At 43.8% G+C, this 18,696-nt stretch overlaps 1 protein-coding gene across 1 annotated transcript in view; it reads right to left on the bottom strand.

Moving 5' to 3' along the window:
* The window catches only part of LOC133579899 (solute carrier family 22 member 4-like), a 68,689-nt gene that overhangs the window by 20,447 nt on the left and 29,546 nt on the right, over positions 1-18,696 (bottom strand). Inside the window, exons 5-6 of the mRNA XM_061934169.1 lie at positions 6,249-6,420; positions 6,034-6,166 (exon numbers count right to left, since the gene is read on the bottom strand). Coding sequence (XP_061790153.1) covers positions 6,034-6,166; positions 6,249-6,420 — 305 coding nt within the window. The remainder of the gene's footprint in view (positions 1-6,033; positions 6,167-6,248; positions 6,421-18,696) is intronic.

Genomic DNA, 18,696 nt, shown 5'->3' with positions numbered 1-18,696 from the left:
AGAACTGTACCAAGAGGAGTAGTCAAAAATTCCAGAAGCTTCTGGATGGCTACCAAAAGCGCCTTATTGCAGTGAAACTTGCTAAGGGACATGTAACCAAATATTAACATTGCTGTATGTATACTTTTGACCCAGCAGATTTGGTAGTAGACCCATAATAAATTCATAAAAGAACCAAACTTCATGAATGTTTTTTGCGACCAACAAGTATGTGCTCCAATCACTCTATCACAAAAAAATAAGAGTTGTAGAAATGATTGGAAACTCAAGACAGCCAATAAATAAAGGACAAGTGAACAAACTAAAGACTTTATAACCAAGTTGTGACAACGTTCCAGACACATTGACTGCTGCATGTTTCCTCACCTCATTAACTCTCAGTCACAGCTGATGGATGCTGTATTGAGAAAACCAAAGCAATATCAAATAGTTTTCTCCTTCGCTGTGTACTTTTAGTGTGAGACAAATGAGTCTGTCTCCCAATATTGTCCCCACGTGACGCCATCAAAAAACAGTTGTGCGCTCTTAAACGCACGCTGAGACTCCACGGAAATAAAGCGAGGGAAAATGAACCAAGTGCTTAACTCTCTTTACTTCAAAGGGAAATCTCTGTGGCAAAGTCTGTGTACTTGTCTTCTGCCATGTTTTTTCAAGCTGAACGACTCATGTGCGCATGTGACTTTGTTTCCAGAGTAAGCAGTGTTGCCTAAAAAGCATCAATAAATGACCGTTTTTCGGATATTAAAAATTTAAACTGTATTACTAACCGTCGGAAATGTTACCACGGTTTATTATTATACCATTTACCGTCCCATTCCTAATCAAATCAAATCAAATCAACTTTATTTATAAAGCACATTTAAAATTTACCACAGGGGTAGCCAAAGTGCTGTACAATGAACAGGTTAAAAGATAAAACGAGTACCGAGCAAACACAACACAACACAAACAGAACACGATAAAAAATAAATAATTAAAATAGAATTAATAAAAACATAAAAACATAAAAACAGGATCACAGCAGGTGTATTATGGGGCGCCATTGCAGGATGGATATCACTCAGTGTTAAAAGCCATGGAATAAAAGTATGTTTTTAAGAGAGATTTAAAAACAGGAAGAGAGGAGGCTTGTCTAACACTCAGGGGTAGGTCGTTCCAGAGCTTGGGAGCAGCAACGGCGAAAGCTCTGTCACCTCTAAGCTTCAGCCTTGTGTCAGGGACCGTCAACAGCAGCTGATCGGCTGATCTTAAGGATCGGGTGGGGCAGTAAGGCTGAACGAGGTCGGAGAGATAGGTTGGCGCGAGGTTGTTTAGACATTTAAAAACAAATAAAAAGAGTTTAAAATTGATTCGGTAACGCACAGGGAGCCAGTGAAGGGACGCTAAAATAGGGGTGATGTGCTCACGTCTGCGGGTCTGTGTTAGCAGACGAGCAGCAGAGTTCTGCACGAGCTGCAGGCGGGCGAGGGAGGCCTGGCTAATGCCTACATACAGGGCATTACAATAATCAAGACGAGTCGAGATAAAGGCGTGGATTAATTTCTCAAGATCATGTCCTGATAGAAGCGGTTTCACTTTCGCTATTTGGCGTAATTGATAAAAGCTTTTTTGAACGACGCTGCTGATTTGTTTTTCAAATTTAAAATCTGAGTCAAACTTTACCCCCAGGTTTGTGACAGAGTCGCTGAGATACGGGGTCAGAGTGCCGAGGTCAACGTAGGGGGAGGGAGAGCGACTTGGACCGAACAACATAACTTCTGTTTTGTCTTCATTTAGGCTCAGGAAGTTAGCTGAAAGCCAGACTTTGATGTCGTGCAGGCAGTCAATAAGACGTTGAACCGTGTTATTTTGTGCCATGGGAAAATAAATCTGGCAATCATCGGCATAAAAATGAAATGCAATACTGTACTTCCTAAAAATAGAACCAAGGGGGAGAAGGTAAAGCGCAAATAAAATTGGGGCAAGGATTGAGCCCTGGGGTCCCCATGTGGTAAAGGAGCTGTGGACGACATAAAACTGTCTACTTTTACACAAAAACTCCTGTCGGTTAGGTACGACCGGAACCAGTTGAGGGCGGCGCCCTTAATGCCCACACAGTTCTCAAGACGAATGATTAAGGTGGCGTGGTCGACGGTGTCGAACGCAGCAGACAGATCTAAAAGCACCAGGACAACATATTTACCAGAATCAGTGGACAGGAGGATATCGTTAAAAACTTTTAGAAGCGCTGACTCTGTGCTGTGGAGGGCTTTAAAACCGGACTGGAACAGCTCAGTGATACCATTATCCTCTAAGAAGGGCAACAACTGACTGTAGACAACCTTCTCTAATATTTTGGAAATGTATGGAAGATTAGAGATAGGTCTGAAGTTAGAGAGGAGAGAGGGGTCGAGGCTGGGTTTTTTAAGTAGAGGTCGTACCACTGCATGTTTAAACTCTACTGGAACTATTCCAGAAGAGAGGCTACTATTGATAATGTTAAGGACACTTGATCCAATAGTAGCAAGTACCTCCTTAAACAGGCGAGGTGGGAGGGCATCTGCAGGAGAACCAGAGGGCTTCATATGACTAACTGTGTCACTTAAAAAAGAAAAGGACACCGGCTCAAACTGATGGAAAACAGAAGAGAAATGCAGGGGAACAGAAGGGTCATATGAAGGCTGAGATAGACTGGCTCTAGTTGACACAATTTTGTCAGTGAAAAAATGGAGACAATTTTCACAGAATTCAAAAGAAGCATCAAAACCAGCAGATTTGGGAGCATCAATGACAGTGTTAATAGTTTTAAACAGAACTCTGGGGTTGTTACAGTTAGAAGATATAATCTGAGATAGATATATATTCATTTCTGCTTTTACAGTCATCTGAAAGGAAAACAGGCTTTCTTTAAAAATGGCAAAGGACACATGCATCCTGTCTTTTTTCCATTTTCTCTCTGCTCTTCTACATACGCGCCTGGCAGCTCGAGTGACGTCATTCAACCAGGGCTGAGGCGTCGGCATTTGAAAGGCGCGATCGTGTCCAGTGTTTGTAAACAAATAGAGTTGAACCCAGAAACCAACTCTTCAGTATTCAGACATACAGAGGCTGCAGAATTATCATCACAAAGAGTCGAAAAAATAGAGGAGAACCGAGCAGGAGACGAAGAATTAAACATGCGAGAGCGTTGGGGCGGTGCGCACAATTTAACTGGACACTGCGTGGCAATATCAAACAGGATCGGCATGTGATCAGAGAACACAGCGTCGCAAATGTCCAAATTAAAAACACACAAACCATACGAGAGCACTAAATCGAGTGTATGCCCGCGTTCATGTGTAGAACCACACACAGACTGTACAAAGTTAAATGAGTCGATTATATTCAGGAAGCTCCTGGAAAGCGGCTCGTCTGGACAGCAGGTGTGAATATTAAAATCACCCACAATAAGGACACGATCATATTTGGGCAGGATTTCAGCCAGAAATTCAGAAAAGTCAGTTATAAAGTCTTTGTGGTACTTGGGTGGTCGATAGATGACGGCACACAGGACGACATCAGAAAGACCCAGTTCAAACATGCACAGTTCGAAGCTTGAAAAGGAGGATTGTAGGCAGATCTGACGGCATTTAAAGTCATTTTTAAAAACGACTGCTAATCCTCCTCCTTTTCGACCGGACGGCCGTGGGGAATTAAAGTAGGAACACTCCGGAGGCAGAAGTTCATTAAGAGGGGCGGACTCACCGGCTCTCAGCCATGTCTCCGTCACACAGAGGAAGTCCAGTCCGTGGGAAGTGAAGAAATCCTTCAGGATAAAAGTTTTGTTTGTCAAAGATCTTGCGTTCACAAGACCGAACCTGGCGGGGGCCAGCACGTCCAGGGCCGCAATTAATCCGGGTGGGGCCCGACACACAGCCCTCAGGTGGCGGTGATCCACCCCGCGCCTCCGGGGGCGGGGACAGCAGGAGCGACGACGGCAAGCTTCTTCCTCCAAACCAACGATAGGAACCAGCCAGGAGCCGATGGGATTGAGCGAGCGTGGGTGCAGGAGGAGACCGGATACCGCACCATTCCTCCTTCGGGGAGCCACGGGAAGCCGGGCCAGGAGGGCCCTAACTTTCACCAGCTGGCCGCCACGTTTACCGCGGCGCCGGAGACGCTTCCGCCGGGGGAGAGGAGCCAGGGGGCGGGAAAGGAAGGCAGGAATCCGGTCAGGTGAAAAAGCTGACTGGGACGTCGAAAAACCAACGTCGAAGTTGATCATATCAGTGGGAGAGGGGCAAAGATCCAACAGTGTTTGGCGGTCATACACAAGCAGTGAGCTGACAGAGACGAAAATAGACGCAAAAAACACAAAAACGAACAGAGCTGACAGCGAGAGACGGCAGGCCAAAGCACTTACTGGCGCCATCTTGCATCTCTACACGCACATTCACTGTACAAACACACATATACACACCGTATACGTATACAAGCATATATACATACAAACACTCATGCATATATTCACATTTCTAGGGGAAACTGGGTAAAACACGGCACACTGACAAAGCTTAACCTATTGTTACTATCTACAAATTTAATACAGTTCACTTCTCTTTCTTCCCCTCCATTTATCTGCTTTCTTTTGTATTTCAAGTTATCATTACGTACTGTATATGTACTGTTGCATTTGAAACAATTGTATTGTTGTTAATAGAGTTAATCATTGTTATTATTCATTATCAATAGTGCTATTTTTATTGGTATTTGTATTGCTCCATTCATAGTGCATAAATGTTCATTGTAATTTCTGTGTTATTAATATTTACTTCACTAATTGCTTCTTTGCTTTCACTTTTTCGTATCATATTTGTACATATCGTATTTGCTGATGCTGTTGTTATTGTTGTCTCTCTGTCTTAACCTCTTCTTGTCCCCGCAATTTCTCCCTCTGTCTTCCTTTTTTTTCTCTTTCTATCCCCTCCTGCTTGGTTTGGCTGCGCCAAACATTAATATAAATCCATCCATCCATCCATTTTCTACCACTTGTCCCTTTTGGGATAGCGGGGGGTGCTGGAGCCTCTCAGCTGCATTCGGGTGGAAGGCGGGGTACACCCTGGACAAGTCGCCACCTCATCACAGGGCTAATATAAATCCATTTAATAAATGGTTTCATACTGTGGATAGACGGCACATTCGTTACACTTTGCTCTCAAATTAGAGCCATTGTTCTGGTAAGACACGTACCCTCCTGGAATTCATGCAACTCCTGCATGTGTGTAACAAGGATTATGGAAATGAAATAATTGTGTTTTCCTGAGCGTGTATTCCTTTTGAAGGAATCCTATACCTCAGTACAACTTTAAGCATGTAAACACTGCGACACAGCTGTGGTAAAGATCAGCTTGGATAAGGAGATTGAACCATCGGGGGGAAAAAACGGCGAATATCGTCCCTCGATCCGATCCCATTATCGGGACATCTTTATATTGTACAATTAAAAGCTGTTAGATATTACATTTTAATAATAATAATAATAACTGAAATTTATATAGCGCTTTTCTAAGTACCCAAAGTCGCTTTACATGTAGAACCCATCAATCATTCACACCTGGTGGTGGTAAGCTACTTTCATAGCCACAGCTGCCCTGGGGTAGACTGACGGAAGCGTGGCTGCAATTTGCGCCAACGGCCCCTCCGACCACCACCTATCATTCATCATTCAATTCACCGGTGTCAGTGGCACCGGGGGCAAAGGGTGAAGTGTCCCGCCCAAGGACACAAAGGCAGCGATTTTTTTGGATGGTAAGAGGCGGGGAGCGAACCTGCAACCCTCAGTTTTCTGGCACGGTTGCTCTACCCACTACGCCATGCCGCCATGGTGCCTTTGCTCGTGAGAGTCATTTTGCATTAGGTCTAAGTGATGATGATCTCTAGCGCCATCTACAGGGCTGGAGTGCAGAACCACCAAACCCCGGTCACTATTTTTTTTAATCTAAAGAAGTCAGACATGGAGTGTACCTAAAGAAGTGTCCGGCAAGTGTAAATTGTAAACACATGAAGTTGACTTACGTTTATCATGTAATCGGCAAATATTTTCTCTGGAGCCTCCACTCTGTTCATCTTTGCAGCTTTCCTCACGATGGTCTCAGCCTCCGCCACTCGTCCCTGAGACAACAACCACATTGGAGACTCCGGGAGGAACCTGACGCACACACACAGAATGACAAAATGACAGCAAGTAACAACTTTCAGGTAAGTATTTCCTACTAATGACAAAAACCCACCACCAGAGGGGCATGTAAAGGATGCCAAGCAAAGCGTTAGCCATCGTCAGATCCGTCCAGGTCCTGAGGAAGTACGCGAAAAGGGGCAGCATCATGTAGCCAAAGGCGAAGGCCAAGAACACGCCTATTGATGCATATACCACCCGAGCGTTGCCTGTTAGGATTTCTGTGCCTGCATGGTGGAGAATGTCAAAAGTGAAGTGAAGTTACAAATACCATGCTGGGAAGTAATTACACAGATTACAATTATCAAGATAGGCCTTGATTCCGCTCCACTCATCCATCCACTTTCTACCGCTTGTCCCATTTTGGGGTCGCGGGCGGTGCTGGAGCCTATCTCAGCTACAATCGGGCGGAAGGCGGGGTACACCCTGGACAAGTCGCCATGTCATCACAGGGCCAACACAGATAGACAGACAACATTCACACACTAGGGCCAATTTAGTGTTGCCAATCAACCTATCCCCAGGTGCATGTCTTTGGAGGTGGGAGGCAGCCGGAGTACCCGGAGGGAACCCACGCAGTCACGAGGAGAACTTGCAAACTCCACACAGAAAGATTCCAAGCGCAAGATTGAACCCAAGACCTTCGTATTGTGAGGCAGACGCACCAACCCCTCTTCCACCGTGCTGCCTTGATTCCGTTCTTTACTGTTTTATTTAGCCTTTCCGGGGCAGCATGGCATAGTGGGGAGAGCGGCCGTGCCAGAAACCTGAGGGTTGCAGGTTCGCTCCCCGCCTCTTACCATCCAAATCGCTGCCGTTGTGTCCTTGGGCAGGACGATTCACCCGATTCACTCACACTGGTGAATGAATGCTACGGTCGGAGGGGCCATAGAAGCAAACTGGCAGCCACGCTTCTGTCAGTCTACCCCAGGGCAGCTGTGGCTACAAAATTAGCTTACCACCACCAATTGTTTGTATGTGAATTATGGGTTCTCACTTCTCTAAAAAGCGCTTTGAATGTCTAGAAAAGCGCTTTATAAATCTAATCCATTATTATTATTATTTCCCCTCAACCCCATAAACTCAGGATGATACACAGTAATTATAATTTGCTTGATAGCGCGCCTTGCCAGAAACTGCAAATTTGGCTGAAGTGAATTGGTTACCATTGTCCTTTGTAATGGCCATGGGTAAATCCCAGCAACCATAAAGCCTGTCCAGGCGATCAGTAATCAGATTTCAGAAGTATTTTATTAATCCCCGAGGGGAAATTAGATTTTCAGCACAATCCCACTCAAGATCAGACAAACATTACAGGGAAACAGAAAAGGGATCGCTGACGGGTCTGCCAACTTCCGACGCCCCTTACAAAAAAAAGGTGAGAAACAGGAGAAACTGTTGCGGAGGGGGAGTAAAAAAATATTTATTCAAAGGCTGGACTCCATGGAGGGGGTCCAGACGGAGACCAAAGAAAAAAGCCTCATAGCTATAGCACACAAAGTGTAGTGTTGTCGTGTCTATAGACCTGGAGCCGCTCTGCAGACAATGCAAGCAAAGTTCAACTCCAAGGTGTTGTTGAAAAGGCAGGGAGGTCAGAGCGTCCATCACTGAGATGTCGTCGGGGGATGTTTTCGGAACAGCCTTCTTCTGTTTTGAGCAGCGTCAAGGCCATTCGAGGGAGTCAAATCGTAGATTAGGATTGTTGTTTTTCCAAGTGAGCGGACATTTCCAGAGCTTGTCTGTTCTAATCGTCCATGAGAGCTCTCATATCCAAATTTTGCATTTCAATAAGCCTCTCCATGATGTGATCCAACTTACGATTCAGTTCAGAAATCGCCACAGTCTGTGATCCCCAAGCTCGACCCATGCCTTACATTGCAAAGAACAGCCTTCGGGCTCCTTGAGTGGCTGCCATCGTCTTCCGAATTTGACGATACACCTGGGCAATGCCCAGCCCAATCGGCAGATGCCCTGAGATCACGGTTTCAAATAGGTAAATGTCGGAAAGCACTGAGAGGCACATGATTTTGCATTTCTCCCAGGAGTCTCTCACATACCCCGCAGCAATTGTTCTGTCAGTGCAACCAGGTTCCCCAGAACCTCTTTTCCTCCTCGGAAATATTTTGTCAATTGAGTTGAGAGTCCAGCTAATCAAATGGTAGGCCACCTCAGGCCACTTGGACTGCAAGTCATGCACAACTAGCAAGAACCGGGTGTGTGCTGGTGCGCCATGAAGATTTCCACAGGTCCACCTGAATGTGCTCCGGTGGTGCTGCAGGCCATGGAGTTAGGGAGAGGTGTGGTGGCAGGTTGACCTGTTTTCCCCGCTCAGAAGGCACCAAGAGCGCAGTTACGTACCAGCTTCTCCATATCAACGTCCATGCTGGGGCACCACACTGTACACTGGCAGCTCTGCTTTGTCTTTACCACCCCCAGGTACTTCACATTACACATGATCCCTCATGCCTTCAAAGCCTCAGATTTGATTGCACGATGTCCCTTGACTGGGCACACAGACCCCCAACAGGACAGCTCGTCCCGCACTCTGTAATATATTAGTAGGTCGTCATCCCCCTTGACTGGGCAGCCCTCTTGGACATAAGTGCGAAGAGTTGTGAGAATTTCATCACCCGCTGAGGCCTGCTGCATCCCTGCCAAGATGACCATGGTGCTCAGGGCTCCGTACAGGACCTGGACCCAGTCCTCTTCTTCCTTTGGTGCGATCACGGGCCTTTGCCCTGCACCTTGAGTGGCAATGATGTCAGTGCTTGATGATTTTTACACACGGTAAAAGCCCTACTGCACAGGTACACATGTCAGTGTTCGCACAACCAGAGGAAAGGGGAGGGCTTCCCTCTCGCCCACAGCGCACTTCTGTTCTGCCAGGTTAAGGGCTTTTGAGGCCAGAGCTACAGGGCGCTCCACCCCGTCAAACGTTTGGGAGGGCGCCACAGTCAGAGCAAGCCTGAAAGCATTGGGACAGCGCAGCACCCAGAGCAGTAGGCGGGGACATGAGCTTCAGCTAAACAATGCGCACTGCTTCGTGCAGGCTGAGCTCCAGTCTCACACAGTTTCTTTCTTGAGCAGGCGACACATCAGTGCTGTCACAGAGGAGAACTGTGACCAGGTTGGGTACCAACGGAGAGGGGTCGACTAGGTACCCGCTTTTTCCAATTCCGCCTCCATCACATTGCTAAGTCGCAGATGCTGGATAACAAGGCGGACTGTTGAGTTCACTGTCGGCCGGTGTGTGACTAGAACAGCTGTGGGTACCGGTCAGGCCATGAGGTGCCCACCTGAAGAACACGCTGGAAATGTGTGTGTGTCATTTTTCTTGGGCGCATGCCTACGGTCATAGGCAACTGTGAGATGGGCCACAACCAGGACCTTGATGGGGGTGTGACCATAGCCTGCCAGAGGTTCAGCTGTTGATTTAATGGCACGTGGCTGAAAAATGTGTCATAGGTGGTGTAAGGGACAACTGTTAAAAGCTGTTTAGTAAATGTATTTCTGTTTTGTTATGTAATATAAGGTTGTGCAAGCGGATATGCTTTTATTGTGTTAAGGAACTCACAAATGAAAAACGGAAAAGGAAGTTGTTGCTTTCAATGTCACGGTTAGGACGACCCCATGGTAAAGTGTATATGTAAAGGTGAAATAGAAAACTAAACAGTTAAAAGGATTCTAGCGCCAGTTGAAAGGGAAACAAGGTCAATTGTTTCAGTTGTCTAATTTGTTTTAAATGTACACATGTTCAATTCTTAAGTACAACGTATTCTAATGTACCATTTATCTTGTATGCTTGCTCATTAGCTCTTACGTTGGTCATTGGGCACACGGTGACGGATGTAAAATAAAGGACGATTTGACCAAACGCCGCCAAAATGCTCAACGAGGTGTCCACGTTTCAAGGCACCAATGCACTTCGTCCAGCAGATAGCAGCAATTGGTCTGGAAAGGCTCAGTAAAAGAATAAAAGAAGAACAATTGTAACAAAATGGACGGTACAGAGGCAGCTTCTGTGTGCATAAATTACATTAACGGAGAGATTAACTATCTACAAAAGGAAATTCAATAATACAAACATTTGCTTCACAATGTGAGTGACAATACAAGGCAAGATATTAAAGAAACAAGTAAACAAAAGGAAGACATGTTAGCTGAGTTAAAGAGTAAAGAAAAACACAATTGAACCTCATTCAGAATGCATAACAGTACCAACAGAAACAATGCTTGCCCACAAGAGACAAATTGAATATAAAGGAAAGCAAATTAATCAGCTCATATGAATGTTGGAAAATGCAAGTACGTGAAGCAAGAAAAAGGCTCAAGTCAGATTTAAATGAAACAGACTTGTCAACACGTCCAGATGTTCTAGAAGGAGAAAATCGCAATGTTATGAAACTCTACAATCAACACAGAAGTGAAGTAGCTCCATCATCTGATCTAAGGAGAAAAATAGACGCATGTGATGCTGTCTCAAGTGACCTTATCAAAATCATATGTGAAAGATTGACTGGCATTGATGGACAATTTGATGTTGAGCGTGAAAAACACTCTGCACAAGCTCCTAGATGGTGATTATGCAGCCTCCATCTACGAGTCTATGGCTGCAAGATCTTCCCAGTCAAACAGTTCCAATAACTCCACATCAATGCATATCACATCTAAAACGGGCTGATGCGGCAGCAGAACTCGCAGCTAAAGAAGCTGAATTTAAGATCTTGGAGGAGGAACGTAAACAAAGACAAAAAATACAAGCGCTGGAAGAACATCACAAAAAGGAAACCAATATCCAAAGGTCTGAGTTGGAGTGACTGCAGGCTGAGAAAGATGTGGAAGCAGCTTGAGCAAGGTTTGAATCCTATGACAGAGAGTTGTCACAAATGGGAGAAGTCTGGTCTGTCAAAAGTGATCAGGTGAACCAAACTGCTTTACCACAGCTCCCTGCAATGTGCTCATCTAAACAGTCATGATGCCCCATGCGCCCCCTGGTGCTGCTCAACTAGCACTACCTTTTCAAGACAGTATAATGCTGAACAGACTACCTATTCCAGAGCCAAGTGTTTTCAGTGGTGATCCAATCCACTATATTGCATGGAAAACATATTTTATTTCATTGATGGACCAAAAGAGTTTAATCGCTGTTGATAACTAGTTAACTGTGGCATCATCTGTCACCCATAGTGGATGTGATTCCGCCCCTGCTCGACATTGAAGTCGGTCTCCTAATAGGGTATAACTGCTCGAGAGCACTCGCACCCAGACAAGTGATTCTAAGGGAAAACGATGAGCCTTACACTGTACAAACTGACCTAGGATGGAGTATAGTATGCAGTTCAGCACCATGCTCTGAGACTGGTGGTTTAAGTCGTTTTTGTCATCGTGTTGATGTAAAAGAGATTGCCCATCTAACCTCATCAGACACAATTCGTGCATTAGAGAAGGACTTCAGCGACATCAGTGAAAGCGACAAAAGGGTCTCTCATGAAGATATCCTCTTCCTTGATACGCTAAAAGAAGGAATAAAGTGAAATCAAAGGGGACATTATGAGATGCTATTACCGTTTAAGCATGGACCACGTCTGCCTGATAACTGAAAACTTGCAGAGGTCAGACTCAAGCACCTCAAAAGAAAGTTTGATAGGGATGAAAAATACAAAAGTGATTACGTTAAGTACATGAATTACATCATCAACACCTCTGTTGATGATGTAATGTGGAGGAAGTCCAAGAAGATGTACTACCTGGTGAAAGATGGTACATACCGCACCACGGCATATATCATCCAAAAAAAGTCACAAAAGCTGCTCGTTGTCTTTGACTGTTCAGCGAAATATGAAGGCACCAGCCTTAACGACCACCTTCTGTCAGGACCTGATATGATAAACAATCTTATAGGTGTACTAATTTGCTTTCGACAACATCAAATAGCACTTGTGTGACATTGAAAAAATGTTCCAGTTTCAAGTCCAGGAAAATGATTAACTACCTTTGTTTCTAATGGTGGAAGGATGACAACACAAACACACCACCACAAGATTATAGGATGGCCGTGCACTTCTTTGGTGCAGTCTCGTCACCAGGATGCTCAAATTATGGCCTAAAGCACCTTGCCAAAGAGTATAAAGCTTCATATCCGCTTGGGTCACAGTTCATAACCAGAGACTTCTATGTGGACGATGGAGTTGGGAGTGCAAAGACAGTAGAAAATGCCTTGCAGCTATCACAGGAGGTTTGGGATTTGTGTGCAAAGGGTAGCATCAGGCTACACAAGTTTGTATCAAACAGCGAGGCAGTATTAAAAGGTATACCAGCATCAGAACATGTTGAAAACAAGAATACAAAGGACCTTGCTCCTGGGGAAAACAAACAGAGAGAGCTTTAGGTATTTGTTGGAACAGAAAAGTACGACTTCACCTTTAAAACCATAATCAAAGAGCAACCTCCTACACGTCGTGGTATATTATCCACAGTTGCATCTATCTTTGACCCATTAGGTTTTGTTTCCCCTTATCTACTGAAAGGTAAACAAATCCTGCAAGCAATGTGTCGCCACGGTACTGGATGGGACGACTAACAGCCTGAACATTTAAAATCACAATGGGAGGAATGGAGAAAGGATCTCGCCAACCTGGATCAAACACAGGTAAACAGATGTTATTTACCCGTTAACTTTGGAAATGTAGTGAAAAGAGAATGAATTGCATCATTTCTCAGATGCAAGCTCAAGTGGATATGCACAATGGTACTTCGAAAAGCGCTATATAAATCCCAGTTATTATTATTATTAATGTTTGTACTTGAAATGAAAAAGGGGATGTTCACTGTGCCTTTGTAATAGGAAAGGCCCGTGTGTCACCAATAAAGGTCACTACTTTTCCACGGTTAGTGCTTACAGCAGCAACAGTCTCAGTCACAGTCAACAACATTCTCAGAGAAGAGTTCACATATCCAATTATGGAAGAGTTTTTCTGGACAGACTCTAAAGTTGTGCAGGGTTATATAAGTAACGGCGTTAGACGTTTTCACACGTTTGTAGCGAACCGTGTGCAACAAATCTGCAACAGCACATTGCCACAGCTGTGGCGTTATGTGTCAACTCATGAACATCCTGCAGACAATGCATCAAGGGGAACAACAGTGGATGAGCTTATGAAATCCAGTTAGCTCAAGGGTCCCAATTTTTTGTGGGAAAGGGAAGCACTCACTCCTGACAGAGAGACCCCAGAACTTCCAGTTGGAGATCCTTAAGTTAAGACAGTACAAACATTACTAACAAAACATGTGAGTCTCGCAGATGCCGTGGTGAAGTTCTCATCCTGGGACCAGGTTGTGAGAGCTGTGGCGCGTCTCCAGCAGCGAGTCCTTAAGGACCAATCAAACACACACTCAACTGTAAGTGAACGGCAAGATGGACAGCTTAAAATAATCAAAGACCTACAAAGACAGACATTCAAAGATGAAATAAAAACAGTAAGCAAAGGTAATCCTAATCCAAATAACAACAAACTGTACCCACTAGATCCTTTCATGCACAAAGATAATGTTCTCAAAGTGGGAGGAAGACTTCAGCCTTTCCCCATTCAGTTAAACATCCAACAATCATTCCAAAGAAGCATTATGTCACAAAACTGATTTTTGCACACTGCCATGAAATCATTAATCACGAAGGTACAGGCTTCACCTGCAATGAAATCAGAACAAAGGTCTACTGGATTCCAGGATTAAGTCAAACAGTTGCATCATACATCCGCCATTGCGTAGTCTGTAGGAGATTAAGAAGACCAGTCGAGGGACAAAAAATGAGTGCTCTCCCTAAAGAAAGAACAGTCCTTTCCACCATTCACATACCATGGCAAGGATTGTTTTGGGCCATTCTTGTACAAAGATGGGCACAAAGAGCACAATCAGTATGGACTTAGTCTTCAACCCACTTAGTCTTCTTTCACGCTGAAAGAGTTTGGGAGCGTCAGATTAAAAAAAACGTCCTCAACGCAATACTCTCACTGTCACCAGGCAAGTACAATGACACCTCTCTGCGGACTTTTTTGTATGAAGCTGCAGCCATTGTAAACAGCCGCCCTCTTACTACAATCTTAATTATCCAAACAGTTTGGTGCCACTCACTCTAAATCATCTCATCAACAAGAAGACCACAACAGCTCTTTCACCTCCTGGCAAATTTGTCAGAGAGGACCTCTATGGACGAAAAAGATGGCGCCAAGTGCAGTACCTGGCAGAGCAGTTTTGGAGACGATGGCGAAAGGAGTACTCGCATAACCTAACAGTCAGGCAACAATGGCACACACCTAAGAGAAACCTCCAAACAGGTGACATAGTAATTTACATGGATGAAACACTGCCAAGATCTGTGTGGAAACTTGGGAAACTTTTCCAAGCAAGGATGGATTTGTAAGACAGGTCAAGATTGCCTTTAGAGACAGAAATCTACACCAAAGGGGTGAACGCATAAGCAAAGCATCTGTAGTGGAACGTCCAGTTCAAATATTAGTTCAGCTATTAGAGGCTATTTAAATTAAAGCACTTGTCTATTTGTTATTACGCTGCAAAGGACTACTTGTGAAAATTATTTGTTTGTGTGTACAATGTTGTGTACAAAGGCTCACTAAATAATTTGGTGGGAGTGTAACGGACAACTGTTAAAAAGTGTAAATGTGTTTCTGTTTTGTTGTGTAATGCGTGGGATACAGTCTGGTGTGCTGTGGGAGATTATCTAAGTTCACCTATTTGGGTTAAAAATATTTTTTGCAAACCAGTAATTATAGTCTGCAAATGATGTGTTGTTGTTGAGTGTCGGTGCTGTCTAGAGCTCTGCAGAGTAACCGTGTAATACACTTTCATATCAGTAGGTGGCAGCCGGTAGCTAATTGCTTTGTAGATGTCGGAAACGGCGGGAGGCAGCGTGCAGGTAAAAAGGTGTCTAATGCTTAAACCAAAAATAAACAAAAGGTGAGTGCCCCTAAGAAAAGGCATTGAAGCTTAGGGAAGGCTATGCAGAACAAATCTAGAGCAGGGGCCGTATTTATCAAGCGTCTTAGAATTACTCCTAAGAAGTCTGCTAAGAGTAGACTTATGAGTAAAGAAATTCTTTGCTGAAAGCTGCACTTAAAAGTTAGTTATCAAGTGTCTTACTCACACTTTCAGCAAAGTGTAGGACAGAATCTTAAGTGTCACACTCAGAGCTGAATTAACGACATCACTATGTGCCATAAACGGAATTTTAGGTGACGTCATTTCTGTGTCCATAGAAATGACCAATCACGGAAGGGAATCCCTTGTCTAAGAATAAAGAAATATCTTACAAATATTTAAGTGGACAATGGGAGTGTATATTTTGACAATAAACTACAAAATAATACAAAACAAACAAACAATATTGGCAATGAATCAAAAATAAATGTTTCCTTTTCTTTTTTTTTTTTTTTTTTTTTTTTTTTTTTTTTTTTTTTTTTTTTTTTTTATGTCCTGTCCAGCTTCTCAGGCAAATCATATAGTTGATGTAGATGCCCATGTCGGCTGTTCAGATTTACTTTACAAAAGAGAAGTGTAGGATACTTCTCTTGTTGCCTTATTTGTATTTGACTTTATTAAATGTATTTATATTATCATTTAGTGCAGCCGGGCCGGAGCAGGAGGGGATAGAAAGAGAAAAAAAAAAGAAGACAGAGGGGGAAATTGTGGGGACAAGAGGGGGATTAGACAGAGAGACAAAAACAACAACAGCAAACAACAACAACAACAACAATAGAGCAACATCAGCAAATATGACATGTACAAATATGATGGTAAAAGTAATAGCAAATAAGCAGTTAGCGAAAAATAAAAAATAATACAGAAATGACAATGAGCATTATTACACTACAAATGGATCAATACAAATACCAATAGAAATAGCGCTATTGATAATGAACAATACCAATAATTTACCTTTATTATCAACAATACAGTTGTTTAAATGCAACAATACATATACGTAATGATAACTTGAGATACGAAAGAATGCAGAAAAATGGAGGGGGAGAAAGAGAAGCAACCTACATTAACCTTGTAGATTGTTATAGTCACAATAGGTTAAGCTTTGTCAGTGTGCCATGTGTTACACCCAGTTTACCCTAGGGCAACAACGTTAATATATGTTTGATGAAACGTGATTATGTGCATGAGTGTAAGTATGCATATGTACTTGTATATGTACAGAATGTGTATATGTGTTTGTACAATGAATGTATATGTACAGAATGTGTATATGTGTTTGTACAGTGAATGTATATGTACAGTATGTGTATGTGTATGTTTGTATATTGAATGTGCGTGTGGATGTACGAACATTAGGTAGGTAAATATGTACTGTATTTGTGTATGTATGTGGGAGCGTAGGTACCTATGTACGTATGTGAGCATATGTGAATTTGCATGTACAATACATTCGACTCCCAGAGTGCGTGGGAGCCAGAGCACGGCCCCATCACCCCCGAGAGCCCAACCCACAAACAGGAGGCGTGGTGCCCAGGGAACCAGGGACCACCGCCCCCACGCAGCCAAGCCGGCCAGCGACAGGAACCCCAGAGCCCGACCCACCGTACCGCCCACAAGGGCCAGCAGCAGGCCGCAGACAGACGCACCCGGCAGAGGACAGGGCACGAGAAAAGCAGGGGACAGCCAGACCCCAAGCCAGCGAGAGACCACACCCCACACGGGCAGAATGTTTCCTTTTCTTTCCAATTCCTTTTCCCAGTGGCGAGATATCGAATCATTGTGATGACCTTTAGATCTGCTTTGAAAGCTCTGCTGCGTGATGTTGCTGATGAGATGACGCCCCTTATTAAATCTGTGACAAAAATAATACCCGCTCTGTCTAAACGATACTGTTTGATCAGCTGCTCGTCATCAAACAAAGCCAGGACATCCTTCCGCTCCCTGAACATTCGCGCACGTCTCTCGCCTCAGTGCCATCCCCCGCTGGCAACTCCTAACCACTTAGGACACCTCTGAAGGTCTCTTAAATATTGTGGAGAGTAGGAGTGATTTTTAAACTTAAGAAAGTTGATAAATAACTTTTATTCTTAAGTTTGAGAGTAGGACTAAATTTCGCAAATTCTCAGGACTTAAGTGTAAAATGGCACTCTAAGACGCTTGATAAATACGGCCCCTGCAAAGTAAACAAAAACAAAGACAATGTACATCTGAACATGACATGACAATCAACAATGTCCCCACAAAGAAGGATAAAAACAACTGAAATATTCTTGATTGCTAAAACAAAGTAGATGTGGGAAATATCGCTCAAAGGAAGACTTGAAACTGCTACAGGAAAAGACCAAAAAAAGACAAAAAGCCACCAAAATAGGAACGCAAGACAAGAACTAAAACACTACACACAGGAAAACAGCAAAAAACAGGTGGTGACAGTACACATACTTTGAGACAAGAGCTATAGTGATGCATGCTTGGTTATGGTTTAAAGTCATATCCAACAATTGCGACAACGACTTTTTGCTGTCAACTGAGTTTCGTTTTTTAATGATTTCTGCTGGTGGTGTGCCTCCGGATTTTTTCAACGCAAAAAATGTGCCTTGGCTCAAAAAAGGTTGAAAAACACTGATGTAATGTATGGCTGTTATTTTGAAGGTTGTGCAAGCGGATATGCTTTTGTGTCAAGGAACTCACGAATGAAAATGGAAGAGGAAGTTGTTGCTTTCAATGTCACGGTTAGGACGACGCCATGGTAAAGCGTATATGTAAAGGTGAAATGGAAAACTCACGCCAGTTGAAAGGGAAACCGGATAAATTGTTTCAGTTGTCTAATTTGTTTTAAATGTGCACATGTTCAATGCTTAAGTACAACGTATTCTAATGTACCATTTATCTTGTATGCTTGCTCATTAGCTCTTACGTTGATCATTGGGCACACGGTGACGGATGTAAAATAGAGGACCATTTGACCATCAGTTACAGACCTTAATTTCGACTGAGCCGCGATAAGTGGGCTTATTTAAAGCAGAGATTTTCACTCCCGAGTGCACTAAAAGTTAAATGAGTTGCTCATTTACTTTGCATGTGAGGTACTTGAACAATGTCTGATCACCAGGAGGAGAGCGACAAACACATGCAAAGTAGTTAATTTTATTGCAGTTGCAGTAACACTTTCCCCAAGCGGGGCACATCTGATGACCTGTGGCGTGGTCAGAAGATTCACAACTTGTACATGGTCATCCTCCCCTGCCGGTCCACCCTTTGGACATCCGAAATGGCATTACCCCGCCAGAAGTTTCATGGTTTCCTGGGCGACGTTCTGAACCAGCGGCAATTGCAGTGACTTCACAATTGCATACCCTATGTTAAAAGGCATCCGCTGACGTCAATGAGTCGGGCTCCAATAACAGTCTCTCCCTGAGCTGGCTGCAAGATGTCTTTTCAAAGATCTGATCGACGATAAGAACATCCGCCGGCTGTCCAAAGTCAGTGTCTCGCCAGCTCAC

Source organism: Nerophis lumbriciformis, linkage group LG03 (genome assembly GCF_033978685.3).
Source record: "Nerophis lumbriciformis linkage group LG03, RoL_Nlum_v2.1, whole genome shotgun sequence".
NCBI lineage: Eukaryota > Metazoa > Chordata > Actinopteri > Syngnathiformes > Syngnathidae > Nerophis > Nerophis lumbriciformis.
The sequence above is the reverse complement of the archived record's forward strand: the minus strand, read 5'-3'. Positions and strand labels throughout refer to the sequence as shown.